The 22,131-nt window shown below is 44.8% G+C and overlaps 2 protein-coding genes across 2 annotated transcripts; one reads left to right on the top strand and one right to left on the bottom strand.

The window, feature by feature from the left end:
- Window positions 1-4,241: 4,241 nt before the first annotated feature.
- On the bottom strand, window positions 4,242-7,393 carry LOC120674890 (zinc finger BED domain-containing protein RICESLEEPER 2-like). Its single transcript, XM_039955992.1, has 5 exons — window positions 6,128-7,393; window positions 5,906-6,022; window positions 5,239-5,314; window positions 4,986-5,074; window positions 4,242-4,400 (listed from the first exon to the last, which is right to left on the bottom strand). The coding sequence occupies exons 1-5, from the start codon at window positions 7,391-7,393 to the stop codon at window positions 4,242-4,244; spliced, it is 1,707 nt and encodes a 568-aa protein (XP_039811926.1).
- A 768-nt stretch (window positions 7,394-8,161) lies between these two features.
- On the top strand, window positions 8,162-9,113 carry LOC120674889. The gene is made up of 2 exons (XM_039955990.1): window positions 8,162-8,759; window positions 9,058-9,113. Exons 1-2 carry the CDS (start codon window positions 8,162-8,164, stop codon window positions 9,111-9,113), a joined length of 654 nt encoding a protein of 217 aa, XP_039811924.1.
- Window positions 9,114-22,131: the final 13,018 nt, after the last annotated feature.

Here is a 22,131-nt window from a genome sequence, read left to right as displayed (position 1 = left end):
TGTACTGCATGATGGCTTGACTTGGGTATGTGATCTTTTTAATGTATGACAAACCAATCTAAACTATCATCGTCCTTTTGGTTTCAAATCATTGTGTATGTGTGCACTTATATTTCAATCTTGGATTTATATGCAATTGAAATGGTCACTATACGGTTATGTGAATATATATATATGAAAATATTTATATGAAAAATATTAATCAAGTTTGGTTCTCAATTTACCCACAGGAGGCACAATCCTGTGCTGTGGTGCTCCATTTACCCATAGGGGTAAAAATGTCATTTCAGGTTGGTTCTAACACCGTTAACATGCCCATCTAACGGAAGGGCCATATACCAAAACCAATTTCGCTTTGAGGCCGTATACCAAAGTACAAACCGGATAGGGCCGGGAATCTAAACTCAACTTCTTGGAGGGTCAGTAAACCAATTTCCTTTTTTTTATTCAGGAGGACGCTTATTAACTGTCACAGATCACATCATCACCTGATCACCTACGTACGTCGGTGTCCGATTGGACCGGCAATGGCCAGCCTCGTACTCGTAGTAGGCCCGCGGCATCTGCCGCTCCGATCCGCTTGCTACTGACGTCCTTTTGTCGGGGAGCAGGAAGAACGTACGCTATGCTGGCACGGCGTGCTTCGTTGTGTTCGTCAAATCCGGCCGGCGTCTGTCCTGAACACTGAGCAGGCCGAGCTGACGGGGTGCAGCAAGGTTGTCGGACGGTGGACGCACGCACTCGATGGGGAATAATCCTGACAGATTGGGAGAAGCAGTCCGTCGCATGCTTCAGCTAGATTCGACATCGTGTCCATGCTTTTCCACATCACGTTAATCGGAGTGATTTCCACTGTCACGTCGATCGCGAGGCCGGGCGGACCACCATCGATCACCATTGGGTCGGTGCGGATGGTCGGTGCACGCGCTGTCAGAGCACGGGCAAGTTCGGTGCCTGCTGGCCCAGTCGGATCCTCGCGCGTCGTCGTCAGAGAAAAGCAAACCAATGGCAATGTCTTAGGTTTCCCCTTCATTGGTCCCCCGCACTGCAGCAACGACGCACCCGGCCGACGGCACTCGAAAACAGTGGTGGCGCCCCGCGCCGCGCGCCGGTGCCGTGCGGAGAGAGATGGCGAGTGGCCGGCCCGGCCTATCACCCCCACGCATCATGGCTCTCGATCGTACCTACCGTATCTGCCTTTCACACAGTAGATCCACCGTCCTCTGCGTGCCTTCTTCCCCGTTTCCCCACCGGCCCGGCCCGGGTGCAGGTCAAGCGATCGAGCTAGCACTGCTGCACTGGTGACACAGGACCAGGGGCGCAACGAGATCGAATTATCTAGCTAGTTTTACGGTGTGAGCTAGATTAGCTAGCTGGTGAGGAATGTTGAGTACTCTATCCTGCTTGTGATGAGTGAATTGTCAACTATGCGGTGTGATCGTGCGCTTGATCTTTGGATTGCAGGTACACGGGCGTCGAGTGTCGACGGGGAGCTGCCATGGAGGTGCTGTGGCCGATGGACCGTGCGGTGGACGGCGGTGAAGGGCAGCCAGGACCGGAGCTCGGACCGGGCGGCAGCTGTGGCGTCTACTCCTGGATCGAGGGTGCAAGCGGCGACGGAAGGCGGGTTTCTTGGTTTGCGCCACAAAACCAAGGAGGCGAACGGCGGTCGAAGACGCCAAGTCGTGGAGGCACGGGCGTCGGTCTCGGAACTGACGGAGGCGACGGGCGTCGACGGCGTCTAGGGCCTCGCTACGGGCGAGGAGGTGACGGGCGTCGGGCGGCGTCTAGGGCCGTCAGAAGGCCGAGGCGGGAACGGCGTCTAGGGCCACGGCGTGGAGGCGGGAATCTTCCCGCGCGTGAGGTTTTGGCGGTTTTCTCAAAACCGGCCACCAACCCGGGTTTCGCGGACCCTCCAAAACCGCGGAATGGATCTTCATCAAAACGGCGGCATCGTGGAGAAGACTTCGTTCCGAAGAAAGAACCTCGGGCGTCGGATGAGATCGTTGTACAGGGGGTGCTGCAGGCCAACCGGTCTGACCGGTCCCTGGCACCGGTCTGACCGGTCTAACCAACCGGTCTGACCGGTCCCGCGGGTATAAATACCCCTTCACTTGTGTTAGGTCATGAGCGGCTTTTGTAATCTGTTCGTGGACTCTCTGTTTCTCCAGGCCGCCGCCCCTGCGTCTCCCTCCCTCTGTTCCTTTCGTTTGAGTTGATTTTGTCTATGGATTGTTGAAACCTTGTAAGAGATTTGATTGGGAAAGGAGGCCCTATCCTCCTCGTGCCCTCTGGGCTTTTGATTTGATTCAATCCCCTGGTTTTGTGCCTTGTGCAATGGATTTTCGATTTCGTTTTTGGCACACTTGATTGAGAGGAGGCCTCGAGTTCTTTGCTGTGATTCTCGTGCTCCCAACTCTGACCTAAACCCTTTGGAATCACTGGCGTGTTCGAATTCGATCTCTTGAGTTCTAGAGAAAACTCCATCCCCTTTGATCTCCTCCATAATTCTCAAGATTCGATGATCTTTAGGACGAGATCTTTTGGGGATATGTTCACGGGGTAGGGCAAAGCAATCCCCCAAGTTTCACCGATTTTCGTGGTCGTTTGTTCGAGATTCACCGTTTGAATCCAATTTCTCGGGGGTTTTCTGGGTGCTACCGGTCAGACCGGTAGGCACGACCGGTCAGACCGGTCCAGCGCACCGGTCAGACTGGTCCAGCGCACCGGTCAGACCGGTCCTGGCAGATCAGTTCTGCAGTTTTCCCAATTCGCTTCCGATTTGCTTCGTGGTTTCGCTCGCTCGTTCGAGGCCTTTTGTGTTGGTTTAGCTTTTCCATAGCTATTCCAAACTTTGGCCAGAACGCTTGAGGGCTTGGATGATTTTCAGGACATAGGCCGACGGTTTGAATTTCGAAAGAAATTTTGATCGGCTCCCATTCATCCCTCCCTGGTCGCCGGCTTCGGTCCCACAGCTGGCCCGTTTGAAACGGGGAACTGCTAACTCGACGCAACCTGTCCACTTGATCTCAAAAAAACGCAACCTGTCGATCGCTACAAGTTTCCGGCGCGCTAGGCCGGCGATGCATGGATCTTCTCCGAAAGTCGGTGCCGCGGATGCTGCTGCGTGCGTAAAAACAAACACGCGCGTCCATTTCGCCAGGTCCGTGCTGAAGCTTCCCGCGGTCGCCCGAGCAGGTCGTGTTCGCCGGGCACCCATGCCATCCATGCAATGCAACGGCGGCAGAGCATGCAGATCGAGCACGGAACCGGCGAGGGGAAGGATCGGAGCAGCAGGATAACGCGGGCCCGGCCGGCCACCCGACGCGGGACCCCCTCCTGGAAACGGCCCGCCCAGCCCAACCCAACCCAGCCGAACAAAGCGTGCCGCCTCGGGCCGGCGGTTTTAGCGCTGCCATGTCCGCCCCCGACCGGCGCGCCAACGCCGCTGGATCCGCTGGCGCGCGCTGCCAGCTGCTGCCCTTGGTAACGGGGACACCGGCCACGCCGCGCGCAGGCACCGTCCAACCGCCGTTGGCCTCTCCGCGTGTGTCCGCCCGGCGCCACCTCGCGCGGTACGTCGCCTTATCCCGTCCGGTGCTGGGCCATCCCCTGCCTGGCCTGACGTGTGCCCCGATGTGCTTGGGTTGTTGGGCGTCCTAGCTTGGGCTGACATGACGGTGCGGCGCGTCCGTCGCGGTGGAGGCGTCGTGCATGGATAGCTGATCGAGTCACTCACTCACTGAAGGAGGGCACACCGATCGATCGAGACATCGGGTAGGGGCATGTGACGCTGCCCCTGGCCCGCCGCCCGCCGGAGCCCCGGACCCCGGGGCCGGCCGGAGTCCACCGCCAACATGCGGCTCTGATCTGATGCGCGCGGCCCGCGGGCGGATGGCGAAGGCCGCATGCAGCGACGCCGGCCGGCCCACCGCTGTCGCATCTCGGACGCCCTGCATGTGGCCTAGGCCCGCTAATGGGAACATACCCGCCCCTTCCCCACCCCTACCCGCAGCAGCTCAATTATTTTTTGTCAACCCGCCCCAACCCAAATATTTAATTAACCAACCCGCCCCAACCCACCCCACCGATGGTGGGTTATGCATGGGTTATTGCTGCGCACGATAGGAAGCACTAGAGCAACATTCTACTAAAACATGAAGCCATCAGTTGCTAATTAAACATTCTCACTCCTTCGGCACAGTTTGCAGTAGTGTTACAAAAAGAAGAAAATGCATGCATCAGTGGCTCATTCGGCACATACAAGCAGCAACTAGTAGTGGGATTTTTTGCAAGCAGCAACTAGTTGAACGCCTACTTAAAAACCAAGGGAGCCCGATGCAGAGGTACTGGCTCATGTTGCAGAAGACCGCCAGGGAGCATGAAAGCATTATGAAGAACTGCAAAATCATAATATTGTGAGCTGTTAGATCAGAAAGCAATACTAGTGAACAACAGAACAACACTTTCCAAGCTACTGGAAGAACTAGATAATGATTTTAGAAGGGATCGCAGGTACCAAACTGCACCATCTAATGTTTGCAGAGCTGTATGCTATTCTTTTTGGACTAACATGCTTCCAGTTCTACAACTAATTGCCCGGTCATTTCAATTAGTCTCATAGCTATCAGCAAGCAAATGTGGTTGACTTATGATTACTCCATGGCAAGCACTACCTCCGTTCTTAAATATATGATGTTTAGGACATGGTAATTTGTTCAAAAATCAACTAAATTGGCTGTCCTAAACGTCATATATTCAAGAACGGAGGGAATAGTTCTTGTAAAGTAATAATTGCATGCACTAGTACATATACATATTTGTAGCCAAACTATTTGCACTAGTTCAGTGGAAACAGGGAAGTAGCAGGATTACTTTTTTTTTCATAACTACCACTGTTACCTTTTCTCGGTGTACTAGATAAACAGTATAAAATGTGGAAAAGAAAATCAAAACCCATGCAGATTCGTCAAAGCTGGACAAACATGAACATGACCAATATGGTCTTTTCCAGCATTCTCTCTAATACTCCCATCCTCTATTCCATTGAACAGCTTTTCAACCTCCAATACACCTTTTTATGGTGTGCAGGATGCAAGTCACAGAATAAACAGCAAAGTAGCTATACTCCATTAACCCGTCTTTGATTATATGTTACATTGGCCCTCTATGCAGAAGCGCGCTATAAAGGAAGTGTGCTTTCAAGAACTGAAAAGTGTGATAGAAGCAATAACTTACAGTTTTGAATTGGTGCAGTTTTGCTCAGCAGCTCAAATGACCCAATGTTGTACTTCTTCTGAAAGGAACCAATGGTCTGGGAAGAGGAAACATATTGTCAGCATAGCTCAGGTCCAATGGAGCTTATCAAACAGCATAAAACATTTTCTGCTTCATTTGGGTTAACTGAAAAGAACTAAAAGCAGGGATAAGAAGTCTGACCGTGCAAAGGATAAGCTTCTCAGAATTCCCTAACTCACTTCATTGGTGGAATATGTGTACAACCAATCTTTGCAACAGACCAAAGCTTGAAGAGTTTCTGGTTTCATTGAGCTTCGATTGTCACTAAGAATCCGGCCACTCAAGCTGAATGCAGATTCAGACGAAATAGTGTTGAGTAGAATTGCTAAAAAAATCACGTACCATTGCTGACAGCACAGGATACTTGTTGGAGTTTGTTTTCCACCAAGTCAGAATTTCAAATCTTTCATCTGGTCTCACTGGTGGCTCTTCTAGATATGCATCAAGTTCTGATTTTTTCAATCCTAGTTCCTCTCCTCCGATTCCTATATTCAGCAAATTCTTGTTCCAGTCTTCTTTTTCCAAGCACTAGCACTGGAGAACGGTTCACCATGCTTGTGGACTATGTAGTTTGTGACACCACATTTGTTTCATTTCTTCTTATAACCTCTTCATACTTCTTAAAATACTTGTGAAGCCACTCTTTAACCATATTTGTGCTAATTTCAATGTCAATCAAGTTGATGCACACCTTCTCATAGAAGAAGTCAAGGAGGTCAAGTTTCTTTCATGGATCAAGTATGCTGCAAATAGGAAGGAGCATATTGTAATTTCCATTCCAATACTTATCAAATTTCTTATCCATTGCATTTGCCAAATTAGTGATAACCTGATCCTTGTGCCATTCTGGACTTCTCAGAGTTTGATGGATGCAAAGCACATTATGCAGGAACATGTGGGATGTTGGATATCTATCAGCTGAGAACGCCCTAGTAGTTTCTTCATAAACTCCAAGGAATTCACCAATGAATTCAACTTTGCTAAACTCAGATTCGGTTGGAAATGGTTGCTGGTTTGTTGTGGCATATCGCTTCAAGACAGTCTTGTACTTTGCTGCCTCCATAATCATGGCATATGTTGAGTTCCAACGATTTGGAACATCAAGGACTAAACCAGCCTTTGCAGCAAGACCGTCTCTTTGAGCTATCTCATTGAAATCTCGGATACGGGCTGGTGATGAGTTAATGTGCCTAATCAGGTCTCTTATCAATTCTATCACAGCACTAGCAACATTCATACCGTCTTGCACAAGAATGTTGAGTATATGAGCACAACATCTAACAAGAAGATGCTCACCACCAAATAACATGTCTTGCTTTCCACTTTCTTGCAGAAGATCGCAAGTTGTCTTGTTGTTTGCTGCATTGTCAAGTGTTATTGTAAACATCTTCTCTTTGATTCCATAGTCTGTCAGAATAGTTGTAATGGCTTCCTCAATAGCAACACCTGTATGTGGATACTTCACATCCTTAAATGTAATTATCTTTTTCTTCAAAACAAAATCAGGGCCAATATAGTGGGCTGTAACACAAAGATATCCCAACTTTTGGTTTGATGTCCAAAGATCCAAAGTGAAGCATATGCGAGAGCTAAGAATCTGAAGTTCACTTCGTAATTCTATCTTTGCTCTCTCAAACTTAGCAACACAATCATTACGAATCGTTTGTCTCCCTATGCCGCTAAAAGTGGGTTGCAGTGACTCCATCCAAGGCTCAAAACCTTCATCATCAAACTTATTGAATGCTACATCAGCTCTAACAATCCATGCAATCATCAGGTCGCGACTTCTCTGCTTATTAAAGGTGAATGGACCATCTGGCTTTTTCTTCATTGTAGCAACAAATATGTTCCTATCATCACTAGGGACTTTGGGGCAGTACTCTGCAATGTGAGTTCTAAGGCTGTTTGTACCTAATTTCCTATTTGCAATCAACTTTGTTCCACAGTACTTGCAAATTGCTTTTAGTGCACCATCTATCCTAACCAATTCCGGCTCATAATACTCCCGGATTGGCTCCTTTCTATTTGGTGTTTGTGACGAACTATTATCAGTTCTCTCACTTGTACCAGAGGCCTCTAACTGAAGAGAAGACATCTGTTTTGAAAAGGCATAAACTATACTTACCATGTGGTTATAAAAATAGAGAGCGGCTCTTGCTACCATCTAGACTACATCTTGTGCAAAGGGACAGTCAGCTCCCCTGATCTACTAGGAATAGCAAACTAATTCATGATTTTTAGCTACATGGTTAATTAAGTCCAATCTATGATTGAAACCTCATAATATACAGCAAGGAATGCAATAGTTTTTCAGTTGAAGCAAAATAAAGGAAACTGATTCTACTACCAGCAGGTCTCAAATCACAATCATATTAAAACATCGGCACTAAGATTAATTGTAATAACTAACATGAGTAAATTTTCAGTATTATGCTCAGATTAATTTCTGCATTAATTTCAGTTAAGCTATTGCATGAGTAAATTTAAGTAGTTAGTGTTTCATGTTTATAAGTTTATTCCACCACTATACTTTGAGATGCCTCTAAATAAATGGAACCACCGAGAAGTTTATTTAGAGTAAACTTGTGATTATTTCTGATCACCGTTGTTTAATCATGAGTATTAAGACAAAATTTCGTTTGTTTTCCCCACTGGTGATGCAAATTGAAATTTTAATTGCATGATGTTAATCAGACCACCGTAGGATCATTATCATGCTTTTTATTTGCATTTCATTGTATATGATTACTAAGATAAGTTTTTCCCTTGATTTTCAGTGACAAATGTCAATGTTGTGGTCTCCTATCTGAACAACATCGAGCCGCTCAATGGAGCGAATTTTCCTAACTAGAAGGGCAAGGTCATGACGTGCTTGGCTTGGAATGATCTAGATCTGGCATTAAGGGAGGATAAGCCTGCTGTTGCTGCAGGACAGACTTCAGCTGCTCTGGAAAAGTGGCCAAGATCAGACTGCATGGCACTTGTGGTCATGTCTCAGACCATCAGTGCTGGCATTAAGGGCGCCATCCCCACCAAGGATGCGCAGGGAGAAGATCTGAGTGCTAAGGCCTTTCTGACAAAGATTGAGGAGAACTTCAAGAGCTTATCCAAGACTTATGCAAACACTCTCATCATGAAGTTAGTGGCCTCTCAGTATGATGGGAAGACTGGTATCAGGCAGCACATTCTCAACATGTGTGATATGGCCAACAAGTTTAAGGAGATGCAGATGGAGATCTCTGAAGGTTTTCTTGCGCACTTCATCATGACATCATTGCCTTCACAGTATGCTGCGTTTAAGATCAATTACAACACCAACAAGACTATCTGGTCTATCAGTGAGTTGATCAACTACTATGTTGAAGAAGAAGAAAGGCTTAAGACTGAGAAGATGAAGGATGTTGTCAACTTGGTCGGCAACCTCAGCATTTCAGGCACTCCTAAGAATCAGCATGAGTCAGGTAGCAGCAAGCAAGGCCAGAGAAGTTTAAGAAAAAAGGGAACCAGAACTTTGGTCCAAGGAACAACAACAAGTTCAAAGGCAAGCAGTCCCAAGGTGGAAAGATGTTATGTTCATTCTATGCTTCACCCAAGCATCTTCAGAAGGGCTGCTCAGGCTTTAAGGAATGGCTGAAACAGTAAGGTAATATTAAGATTGATGTTGTTTCTTTCATTGATGAGTTATTCTTAGCATATTTATCCCCTAATATTTGGTTAGTTGACTCAGGTGCCACTGTGCACATTTCTAATTCATTACAGGTATTCAGTACGATCCGAACTATAAGAAGGGGGGAGCGAAGCCTAAGAGTGGCTGATGGGAACATGGTTGAAGTCGAAGGCGTTGGAAGCTTCACCTTAGAGTTGTCAGGCGGCTTCCAGCTTAATTTAGATGATGTCCTTTATGTTCCTAGTTTAAAGAGAAACATTATTTCCATTTCGCGTTTAGATAAATCTGGACATGTGTGCGAGTTTGGCAACTCTGTTTGCAACATTAAATTTCATAATATTAGTGTTGGTCTTGGTTATTTGCAAGGCGATCTTTATTTGCTCTCTCTTGATGATAATTATTCTGTAATGAATGTCTGTGATGCGATGTATAAGCGTAAGCGTGATAATGAGACTTCTTCGAAATTGTGGCACTGTCGCCTTGGCCACATTTCGAGGGGGAGAATGGAGCGTCTCATTAAAGATGAGATACTTCAGGAGTTAGACTTTTCAGATTCAGAGCAGTGCATCGACTACATTAAGGGAAAATATGCTAAAACTATTAAGAAAGGAGCGACTAGGAGTACGGGCGTGTTAGAAATAATTCACATAGATATCTGTGGCCCTCTCTCAATAACATCGGTAGATGGTTATGATTCTTTTATAATATTTACTGATGATTATTCCCGTTATGGACACATTTACCCCATTCAAAAGCGTTCAGACGCTTTAGAAATATTTAAGAGTTATAAGGTGGAAGTTGAGAAGCAGCACAATACTTTCATTAAAATTGTAAGATCAGACTGGGGAGGTGAATATTATGGGAAACACACTCAATATGGTCAGATTAAAGGACCATTTGCTAAGTACTTAAAAGAAAATGGCATTAGAGCGCAATACTCTATGCCAGGCGAACCACAGCAAAATGGAGTCACTGAGCGACGCAACCGTACACTGCTTGACATGGTACGGAGCATGCTCAGTTATTCTAGTTTGCCTGTGGAGCTGTGGATAGAAGCATTAAAAACAGCTGCTCACATACTTAATCGGGTTCCATCTAAGTCAGTTCCCAAAACACCTTTTGAGCTGTGGAATGGGAGGAAACCGTCACTTAATTATTTAAAAGTGTGGGGCTATCTTGCTGAGGCTAAATTATTTGATCCACAGCAAAAGAAATTAGTTTTTAAGATGATAAGCTGCCACTTCATTGGATACCCAGAAAAGTCTAAGGGGTACATATTCTACAGTCTTGGTCGTCACACTAAGTTCGTAGAAACTAGGCAGACTGTGTTCCTAGAGGACTCAGGAGTTAGTGGGAGTTTTCCAAGGAGGGAAATGAGTCTCGAAGAACTACGGGTTGAGCTTCCTGATCCAGTAGTACAAGAGCCTACAGAGGTATATCAGTTCGTACCACCAGTAATTCCTCCTGTTCAGGTAAGTGGCACCATGCCTTCTACTGCTGCTCAGCAGGAGAACATGGAGCAAATGGTTGAAAATCAGGCGCAACCTGCACCACAAGATCAAAATCCTCAACAAATTCCTCAACCTGTTGCGATTGAACCAGTAAGAAGGTCGCAACGGGCAAAGAAATCAGCTATTTCTGATTATTATGAGACATACTTAAGTGAGGATATATATGATATCGGGAATGTGAGTGACCCTGCTACATTCAGACAGGCAGTGTCAAGTGAGAATTCCACTAAATGGATTGAAGCCATGGAAGATGAATTAAGGTCTTTGAGTACTAATAAAGTATGGGATTTAGTAGAAATTCCCGATGGAGTCAAACTAGTAGGCTATAAGTGGGTCTACAAAACCAAACATGATTCCAAAGGGAAGGTCGAACGATTCAAAGCTAGGCTCGTAGCAAAAGGGTTCACACAGAAGGAAGGAATTGATTATAATGAGACCTTTTCTCCCGTGTCTACCAAATATTCTTTTAGAATTGTCATGGCATTAGTAGCCCATTTTGATATGGAGCTACATCAGATGGATGTTAAGACTGCATTCCTAAATGGAGACTTAAATGAAACAATCTTTATGGCACAGCCAGAAGGTTTTGCTATAAAGGGTAAAGAACATATGGGATGCAAATTAAAGAAATCTATTTATGGACTTAAGCAAGTGTCCAGGCAGTGGAACCTTAAATTCGATGAGGTCATTAAGAAATTCGGATTTAAGGAGAATGATGTGGATAGTTGTATCTACGTCAAAGTTAAGGGTGGAAAATTAATAATTCTAGTACTGTATGTGGATGACATACTGTTGGCGTGCAACGATAAGAACATGTTGCATGAGACTAAGAATTTCCTCTCATCCAACTTTGATATGAAGGATCTTGGTGATGCCTCATATGTCCTTGGCATTAAGATACACCGAGATAGAGCCCAAGGAGTACTAGGATTATCTCAGAAAGCTTATATTGAGAAAATGCTTAAGAGATATAAGATGGATAAGTGCAATACTTCACATGTTCCTATTCAAAAGGGCGATAAGTTTAGTCAAGCGCAATGCCCTAAGAATAACTTAGAAAGAGAAAGAATGAACAATGTTCCTTGGAAGTCTGATGTATGCACAAGTCTGTACGTGTCCAGACTTGGCATTTGCAACTGGAGTTTTTAGTAGATATCAGTCAAATCCAAAATGGGCTCACTGGGTAGGTGTCAAGAAGGCGTTAAGATATTGCCAAGGCACTAAAGATTACATGCTCACATATAAGAGGACAGACAATCTTGAGGTTGTATGTTACACTGATGCTGATCTTGCTGGTGATGAAGATGATAGAAAATCCACTTCTGGATATATCTTCACTCTGGCAAGGGGAGCAATTTCATGGAGAAGTGGTAAGCAAGGTGTAATGGCTGTATCTACGATGCAAGCTGAATTTGTGGCTTGTTATGATGCAATAGGATATGCAGTATGGCTTCAGAATTTTATTCTGGCATTAAGAGTTGTGGATAGTATCTCCAGACCTATCACAATGCACTGCGATAATCAATCTGCAGTATTCTTTTGCGCAAATGATAAGTTGTCTGGTGCTTCCAAGCACATTAACCTTAAATATCGTGTCGTGAAAGATACAAACCGGGACTGCACAATTAAAATTGAGCATATAAGTACTACAACAAACATTGCGGATCCGCTCACAAAAGGTTTATCACCAACCCTCTTTCTGAAACATGTCCTAGGTATGGGTTTGGTTGATACTTTTGATCAGGTCCTGGTTCAGGGCCATTAATATTTCCCCAAATAAGAATAAGTATCCTGACAAAGTTTTTCAGTAAGACTATGGGTAATGTTGTCCCAGTATGCCGTTGTGCTGCTGACGATGCATTGGTCTGGTACTTGCTGATTTACGGATGATGGATTTTAGTTTAAGTTAAGTATAAGTTAGTGACAGAATAAATATTAAGTTTAAGTTAAGAATAAGTTGTTGACCTTCGGTCAAGGGGGAGAATGTTGGTTTTGATTTGGTTGACCCCTGTCAACAACAGAACCATGAGAAAAACAGGGAAACCTCATCCCGTGAGTCAAGGGATCGGTTCAACAGAACCAATCCGCGATTGCCTTGATCGGGAGGCAATCCTAAGCCCATTGGGCTCGGCCCTGGGCCTACAGTGTCTATAAATAAGAGGGGGTTAACCCCAGGGTTAGTAATCTAATCATTTTCCACCATCAACCGATCATTCAGAGCACTGGAAGGCTCAGAATCACGAGCACCACCTCCGGGGCAGTGCCGGTGGCGTCCTGAAGGTCGCCGCTACACCGCCAGGACGCTCAAGGAGCGTCTACGCTACATCCCCGACGCCGTCAACACCGTCGACGTCGTCACCACTGCATCTACTCCCACCAGCGCCATGGACACCACTACCGCTGGTATAGACCGAACATTTGATTCCGCATTAGTTAATTAATGTACTTAGAATGATCTACTTTGGATTAGTGATCCTGTTATTTAATTCAGTGCTAAGTTTTTGTTATATTAATTCCTAACACTTGGTACTTACGGTGTTAATTAGCAAGGGGAGACGACAAGACGACACTCCACGTTGTGTCTGACGATGCGTGACTTGGCACCGGCCGGCGCGCGCCGGAGGTCGGTGTCCCAATCGAATGTCGTACGTGCCATTCTATATATGCACTGCGCGCATGATATGTGGCCTTTCAAGAAAGGACAGTGACATGTACTAGACTGTAGTAGATGCAGTGGCGCGTGGTGTCTGCTATACGTAGATCGATGTATGTCTGTGTTGCCGACGACGACCGAATTAGTTAAGAGGATAGTGTCCATTAATTTGCATGTTTTGGGACGAAACGGCCGGATCGCGGCGATGTATCTACCAGCGAGACGCTAGCTCACTGGCCAGTCGCTATTTGGGTATATTGTGTTGCATGCCGTGCATTGGTTGTTGGTTGGCTAAGCTACGTGTGTATCGATCAGCATGAAAGATGCGCCCGGCCTATATCTACCACGCCGCACATGCATGTAACCTCGGTTGCCTCGAGAAGTCGAGAAGATCGTTGCGTCGGCGATCGGGGGTAGGAGACCGATTAGACATTGATCATCGTCGTAGGAGCCGCCGTCGCAGGCAGAAATATTCATGTGCCCGTCGCGCTCCAGTATTAGTAAGCTTTAGGTCACCGCTCGCCATCGCATACACTACTACAGAAAAGACATTTGTTCTAGGCTATTTGTCCCGATAGTCTTTGGGCTCGGCACAATGGGTGGCTTTTGTCCCGGGTCTAACGGTTAACCGGGCCAGCGGGGGGACATGGGCCTTTTGTCCTGGTTGGAGGCACCAACCGGGACAAAAGGATGGTCTTTTATCCCGGTTGGTGGCTCCAACCAGGACAAAAGGCCCGCGCAGCCTTTTGTCCCGGTTGGAGCCACCAACCGGGATAAAAGGCCCCCCTTTTGTCCCGGTTGGTGTCTCCAACTGGGACAAAACTCCTTAGCCCTCTTATCCCCTTCCCTCCCCCCCCCCCCCCCCCCGCCCGAGCCATTTAGCTCACTTGTTCTTGCTGTTCTTGGCTCGGGAGAGAAGAGTTCTTGATCATTTCTTCACCACATTTGTGAAGATCTTTGATTGCCCGTCCATCCATTGGCGCTAAAGGTTTGGGCTTTTTTTCTCTTCTTCCTTGGTTTGTATAGCTCATTTCATGCTTTAGAAATAGAGAAAATGTGTAGTTAGCTCATTTCTTGGACATTTAGATTGCATATGTAGGTGTGATTTTCTTTTAGATTTAGATGAGTATGTGGATAGTAGAAATTTTTTGAATGAGTGTAGACACTTCATGTGATGTACTTGTATATATGACCATATTGTGGGTAGTTTATTTTTATATTCATGAATGAATTAATGAAATGAGTATATTAGAATTTTTTGTATTATGAATGGATTATTTTGACACTCTAGTGATGTATTTATTCAGGCTCACATTGAAATCATCTAGAAGCTAAAAAATCTTTATTTCGAAACAAGTATACGTCGTTAATCTCCATCCAACGGTGATGGCACTACCTTTCGGGGATTTCTTTATTGAAAAGAGTGTACTCCTGGAACTAAAGGGTGTCAAAGTAATTAGAAGTTATAGGGATTTCTTTCAATTAATTAGAGATTTCTTTCAATTAATGATATATTTCATCTTTTTTATATGATTTCATTGTTATTTGCAAGCCAAAAAAGGGAATAAACTAGTAAAATGATGAGTCTAAGCGACACATAGTTCTATCAGGAAAGAGAAACATCGTTGGAGTGGAGGACAAGACAGACTTGTCAGAAGAATATAACAATTTTGTTGTCATTCCACCTTTTGAAGTAAATGCTGATCCATGCATCCTGCTAGCCAATGATGATGCTCCATACTTACGCCGTGATCATAATCAAGGGACATTTGTAAACAGAAAGTCTGTTACCGCTAATCCTTCATGTACTTGAATCATTTTATATTATTGTATAAAAATATAATCGCAATTCGAATACTTTTATTATATATGTACTGTACAATTATACTTTATGTGTTATATATATATATATCATTTTTTATATTTTTCACTTAATTACCAGACTCAATTATAATTTTCATTCAATAATGGATTACTCAACTAATTTTATTTATTTCATGAAATTACATTCACATTAACACACTATACTCTCTCACTAACACACTATTTCTCAAACTCACACACTACTCATTAATATCATGAAATTGCTTAATTTTATGTAAAATTCACTTTTTAAACGTTAATATCGTGATAGAATCCACTTTCTGTCGAAAAGCAACAGTTTGAAAAAAATTTGTTCCCCTAATATATTTTTGCATGGTCAAAATAACAAATATGATTTCAAAAAAGTTAGATATTTCGTTGACCCAATCCCTTGAATGAAAATTAATTATTTTTGTTGCGTGTATCAAGTTTATATAGAGATAAAAAATTTTGTTCCATAATTTTTGGAATCAAAATTTATTAACTGGATTAACAAATGAAAGTCTATTTTAAAAGAGAAGTAAAAAGAAACAAAAACAAACATAAGATTTGACGGGAACGAGGAAAAACGGGCCCCTTTTGTCCCGGGTGGTAGATCCACCCGGGACTAAAGGCGGGCCGCGGGCTGGGAATTTTCCCGGCCCGCCCAAAAACACCTTTTGTCCCGGGTCGTGGCTTCACCCGGGACAAAAGGCCCCCATCCTATATATGTGTGCGCCTTGTTCCTCTTCTCCCAACACTTCTCCACCATCTCCGATCCGCTGCTTCTCCGCCGCCGCGTCCGCCATCTCCGATCCGCTGCTTCTCCTCCGCCGTGAGCCCAGGAATCTCGCGGAGCCGCCCAACCTCGACCACAGCTCCTGCAGTGGCCAGAATTTGTGCTGAACGCCACCACAGGTATTTCCATCCGCCGCCACGATTCCTCGCCGCCGGTGGACTCCATGCCGCCCTGACCCCTACCCGCTGCACCTTCGCAGGTCCCTCACGAGTTGAATCACGGGATCCAAGAGCTCGGAGGACCCCTGCAGTGCCTCCTCCACGAGCTTCGCCCGTTCGCCGCCGCTCGCCATCGCCATCGACCCTGCTGCACGCCGCTACGCTGCATTTCCGGCCGACCCGAGCCCCCGGTGAGCACCACCTCGGTGAGCACAGGTTGAATCGACCCCCGGAGCACCGAGAAAGTTGAGCTCCGGCGAGCCTGAGCCGAGCGCCGCCGCGGAACTTGAGTTTCGGCGACGCAGCGCCGCCGAGTCCCACGCCAGTTAGGTCCCGGCCGCCCGATCCGCAACCAACGCTCCAGATTAGATCGAGATCGGATCAAACCCGAACCGCCAGATCCAGATCTGACGGCCCTCATCCTTAGATACCGCTTCAGCCTGCCCTTTTTGTTAAAGAGCCCCTGGACTTTTCGAAAATTAACCCGCGATCCACTGCAGTTCAAAAATAATTCCGGATCAGCCCTGTTTTTAGCGTTTAGGCCCCTGAGCTTTCTAGTTTTCGAACCCACCATCTAGTCCCTGTCTTTTTGCATGTTAGACCCTAGATCTAACCTTTAATTGTGTTTTAGTCCCTGGTTTTTGCGCAGAAACCCCTGGACCTTGTTTTAGCCCTAGATTTCGCGTTCTAGCTCCGTTTAGGTGTTCTTTATGTCCACGCGATCGTTGTAACGCATAGAATAGTTCTAGCTCAGTTTTGTTTGCTATTTTTATGTATTGTTGTACTGTTTCTTAGTATTTTTCTTTGTTTGCATGTATGTGTATGTGCTGGACCTTGTTTTGGCGTTACGATCGTGAGTAGACGTTGATCCTTCGGAGGAGTACCAGGAGCCACCTTCCGCCGGGCACTTCGAGCAATAGGAGCAGTTATTGGAAGGCAAGTATAACATGAACATTCCTATCACCTTTAAATACAATTTCATACTGCGCAAATATGTCAAAAGTTTATAATATTTCTTGAATATTTCATGCATATTACTTAGCGACTACAAAATATTGTAGAAAATTGCATTTTGACTTTGTGAAATACTTAGAGAATGACTTAGTGAATTACTTGGAGAATGACTTAGTAAATTACTTGGAGAATGACTTAGTGAATTACTTAGTGAAATACTGTGTGAATTAATAAGTGAATATTTCATTGAATTACTTAGTGACATACTTGGATAATTACTTAGTCAATATTGATGTGAATTACTTAGAGAATTTTTTATGGGTTTTATTTGTATTCATATTTTAGTTACGATGGACCCGCGACACACAGACGCGGAAGACAAACAGTTCCTGTTGAATATGATTGTCGAAGGTCAAGGAGATGTCCCTGAACAAGCTGATGATGGCAGCAATACCGACATATATTTGAATATGTCCGGTGATGGAATTGAGCCACCATCTATTCAGGATGACGCTGCTGCTGAACAAAGTGCTAATGTACATATCACAATTATATTTATTTGTAGTGACAATCATATTTTCATCTGAATCTATATGAATACTATGAATATTTTTTTATAGCCGTCTGAATCATCGTCGCAGTAGAAAAAGACGAAGCGAGGCCCAACAAAAAAAACTAGAAGGGCGGTTCATTATAACGGAAGTTGTTCCAGATGGCGAACCGATCGCTCCAGAAGCTACCGCCAAAAAATTCATAAGACAATCCGGATGTATTGTCAGGGACCACATCCCGATCAGCTTCAGGATCTGGAAAGCTTCCAATCCAATCGAGGAACGAGATGCGGTACCCGAAAGAGAAAAAGAATGGTGCTGGCGGGAGCTTAAGAAAAACTTCACGGTTCCAGCTAAATCCGAAGAGATATGCAAGCGCTGGACCTTGAGTAAGATGGCCGAACAGCTGCAACCATTCAAGAAAATTTTGACGAAGAAATATATCAAGACCGGGACCACACCTGTATTTACCGGCGAGCTCGAAAAGCTCAGGGGTCACTGGGATGCATTTGTGGAATACAAGTCTTCAGAGCTTGGGCTTCAAAAGGTGCAGAAGGCCAAAGACAACGCATCGAAGAAAGTGTACCATCACACTCTAGGCCAAGGAGACTACAAGCTTGCAATACCCAAATGGGAGAAGATGGAGCAGGATCTGCTTGACAGAGGCATACAACCTGCGACCATGAACTGGTCTGAAAGGTCAAGGACCTGATTTTATGGTCACGGGGGAAGCTTGGACCCATTGACTGGTGACTGCATCTATGGGCCAAACATCCAGCGAGCAGCCCAGAGACTACAGGAGGCCATACAAGCAGCGGCCGAGGGAACATTCCAGCCGGATAGAGAGAGGGACGAGCTGACTTACGCCCTTGGGAATCCAGAGCATCCGGGCCGCACAAGAGGCAAAGGTGTAGTTTCGTGGAAGTATGGGTTCAGGGATTACATTGAATCATATAGAAGCCGGCAAAGAAGAAAGAATGATGAGCGGGAGCACTTGCGAAGGCTAGAGGAACGACTCATGTCACACGATCAAAGACTGGAGGAAGAGGCTCAACGCCAAGTGTCCATAGCAATGAGCCAGCAACAGTAAGCGCAAACGGTGCCTCCAGAGCCTAATGTCGCAGCCGATCATCTGTCTCAGCGGAAAAGCAGCTGCGCTTCCACAGACGTCGCCGTCGTCGAGCCAACGGGGATCCAAACCACAGTTGAAGCGACGGCCCCGCAGCGATTTCCAGTGGATGAGATCACCCAGCGGACACCTCGTGACCTGCAGACTGCCATTAAGAACTTAATGTTCACTGTTGCGTACGATACCACCATGCCAACCCAACCAGGCGACGTGTACCACGGGCAGCAAATTCCGCCAGGATACACAAGAGTTGGCGTGGAGCAGGTGTGCCAGGGTTGGGAGACGCTCGAGCTTGATATTCCTAGAGACGATGGGGAGAGGACACTAGCAGAAGCCATTCATGGCTACATCCTATGGGATAAGCGCTACATTGTCCTAAAGTCGGATGATCAAACACCAAGACCGGCATCTCAGCATGCCTCTCCAAGGCCGGCATCTCCGCAAAACTCCCCAAGGGCAGCACTGTCTCGGCAAGGTTCACCGGCACATTCTCCATCACCATCATCTTATGCGCCGATGAACACTCAAGCGTCACCGTCGCCTCCATGGTCACCCCCTCCACCGCCGGCAAAGAAGCAGAAACAGCCGCCGGCAAAGAAGGTAGCTGCACCGGCTAAGGAGCCTCCAAAGAAGAAGGAAAAGGAGAAGAAAACCAAGGAGGCTCCTATTAAACCCTGGGACATGAGCCTTGAAGAATGCGATCGGATAACTCAAGAAAGAGTTAAAGATCACTTCAAGCCGAAGCCGGAGCCCGAGAAAGTGATAAATCCGATAGATTTAAAAAATTTTAAGGGAATGTGCGAAGCAAATAAGAGAAAATTCATTCCGAGACATCCCCCTTCAGACTACGAACATACAATTATCAAAACTACTGAGAAAAAGAAGAGACAATCAAAGTCGTCGTCGTCTGACGTTCCACAGCTCGGAGCCCAAAAGAAACAATCAATAGAGCATCTCGTAGTGGGACAGATGACGCAACAACAAGACTTTGTTACATTTTTGAAAGAATCAAACCTGACGGCGGCTCAGATTGCAGGGGGAGAAGATATTCCAAAGGTCGATGTGGTCGTCAAATGGACGTATGAGCTGGCCAAATCTCTTGTACCCCCGAAGTAGTGTCCGTGCTTCCAACGCAAATATATAAGCTGCACCAGCACTACATGCGTGTGATGGCCGATTGCATCTTCATGCAGGGCGTAAATATTAAAGATGATGATTTCTTACGGGGGGAGGCCATTATATGGATAAATTGGGAAGAAATTTACCAACTATTCCATCAGGAGGACCTCGACATCTTTATGGTCGGCTTGTGGGTTCTGTAAGTATTTTACTCTCCTTACGTATTGTTTTGCATGATTTCAACATACTGATCCCTTGATTTATTCGGTATCATGTAGAATGGAGATACAAACTTGCAGGAGAAAGGGATACTCTCACCTCGGCTTCATCGACCCAATTACTTGTAATTGGAGGATTCTACGCGACACTTCCGATGAGCTATTCCAAAACTTGTTCAAGTACATAAGCGTTCATCACAACAAGCAAATGATATTGCTTCCTTACAACTTTGCGTTAGTGATTCCTTCCGTCTAACTCTTTCTATTCTGTAATCGAATTGTTTAAACCTTAACTACCAAGAACTGCCTCCGTATAATCTTGCAGTGAACACTGGGTCCTAATTGTCATAATTCCCGAGAAAAGCCTACTCGTGATTATGGACTCATTGAGGAGAAATCCAGAACAATACAAAAATCTTCTTAACATGATGAAAAAGTAATTCTACCACTACTCCGTCGATGACCGATAATTTGAATCACTTTGTTACTTGACTATAATTGTTCTAATCATGCACAGGATTTGGAAATAATTCGCTAAAAATCATTTAGGCAAATTTGACAAGGAATTGAAGATCAAGACAGATTTTGCGGTACGCACTTGGATGATTCGTTGCACGATTCATTAGTTTTATTATATATTCATGTAAATACCTGATAATTTCTTCTCTCTTAAAGTGTATGAGGCAGAAACAAGGCACTAATTTATGCGCATACTATATATGCGAGAACATCCATGGTCTGGTAGGTCCTCCAAGGGCCTAGACAGATTGGGAGGAGGAAGTAAGTAAAAAACTTGTTAATATTTGAACTCGTATTTTAATTAGTCAAAATTAATTATCCCCTTTTTCCATAGGTCGAGGAGATGCGCGATAAACTCATACCGGAGGAAAAGATTATGGCGATTCAAGAACAATTGTCCGGATTTATTGTTGAGCAAGTCCTCGATCCAAAAGGCGAATTCTACTATGATGGACTATCTAATATTGACAATCGCAACAAATATGATAATATACGCGTATATATGTAATTAAGAACGAATATACCTATGTAAATATATATGTGTGTGTATGTATTAAATTTCTATTTATGAGTATGTATGTATTATATATATAAGCACTGCAATAATATATATGTGTGTGTATATATATATATAATATTGGTCCTATACATTTTCATATGTAAAGGAATTCACATGTATAGATATGTGTATACATATATATAAGTGAATTAAATTATATATGAAAACTATATAGGATAAATATTATATAAGTAACTATATATATATTAGTGGAAAACTATATAGGATAAATATTATATAAGTAACTATATATATATTAGTGGAGATCATACACACTAAATTCCAATACATAAGTTTAATTGAAATGCAAAAATATAATTGAAATAGAAAAAGAATTGAGAAAAAGAAAACAGTAAAAAAAGGGACATTTTGTCCCGGTTGGTACACCAACCGGGACAAAAGGTAGCTTTTTTCCCGGTTTCCAGACCCGGGATAAAAGGACCCCTTTTGTCCCGGCCTGGTGGTTTCCCAACCTGGACCAATTAGCCATTAGCCTTTCTGTAGTATGACAGTGCTCAACGATGCCGTCTAGTATATCGTTGTAAACAGGGTGGACATTTTCTGTTTACATACGGGTCATGGGAATTAGTTTTTTTTTTGGAACGGGTCCCGGGAATTAGTTAAAAGAGATGGCCAGGGCCGTCTCGATCTGTTATGCGGCGTTCGGCGACATCCTAGCTACAAGCAAGCTGGTAGTACCCGGTGCAGCATCATGCATTCACCATGTGCACGTCGCTCTTCTGCCGTTTGCGTTTCTTCCACCTTTGCTTCCTCGAAAGTTCAGGTGCTCCTCTGTGAATAGCAAAGTAAAGGCACTCGCATCTCTTTCAGTGGCAGCTTATTATTACGCAGTAGCACGTACGTCACACGTGTTCGGGCCGAGTAACAGAGTATCCCGTTCTGGCTGCTCACTGTTCAGGTACCTCATGTAATATCTGCTATTTCTCCGATCCGGTGGCTTCACATTCTTTTCTTTGTTTTTGACCAGCCGGCCTGGCTCATGTGGTAGAGTGCTAGAGTTAGCTTCAAGTCAAACAGGTGGTCAAGGAAGTAACAGCTCAGATTGAAAGGTATAGCGAGAAAAAGGAGAATTGAAAGTTATGCACAGGCCATATGTGTGGTGACTAGTTAGTGCAGACACTACTATGTGAGTC

This window comes from Panicum virgatum, chromosome 5N, assembly GCF_016808335.1.
Source record: "Panicum virgatum strain AP13 chromosome 5N, P.virgatum_v5, whole genome shotgun sequence".
Classification (NCBI taxonomy): Eukaryota; Viridiplantae; Streptophyta; class Magnoliopsida; order Poales; family Poaceae; genus Panicum; species Panicum virgatum.
Note: the sequence above shows the minus strand (reverse complement) of the source record. Positions and strands in the feature narration are given on the sequence as shown.

Bases quoted from the DNA above. Each gene is read 5' to 3' on its own strand.
- LOC120674890 (XM_039955992.1), bottom strand. From the start codon at position 7,393: ATGTCTTCTCTTCAGTTAGAGGCCTCTGGTACAAGTGAGAGAACTGAT. The intron at 6,023-6,127 runs GTTATCACTAAT...GATCCATGAAAG, and splicing joins CAGAATGGCACAAGGATCAG to AAACTTGACCTCCTTGACTT. The intron at 4,401-4,985 runs GTTTGTCCAGCT...ATGATTTTGCAG, and splicing joins ACCATATTGGTCATGTTCAT to TTCTTCATAATGCTTTCATG.
- LOC120674889 (XM_039955990.1), top strand. From the start codon at position 8,162: ATGACGTGCTTGGCTTGGAATGATCTAGATCTGGCATTAAGGGAGGAT. The intron at 8,760-9,057 runs GTAGCAGCAAGC...AATTCATTACAG, and splicing joins TAAGAATCAGCATGAGTCAG to GTATTCAGTACGATCCGAAC.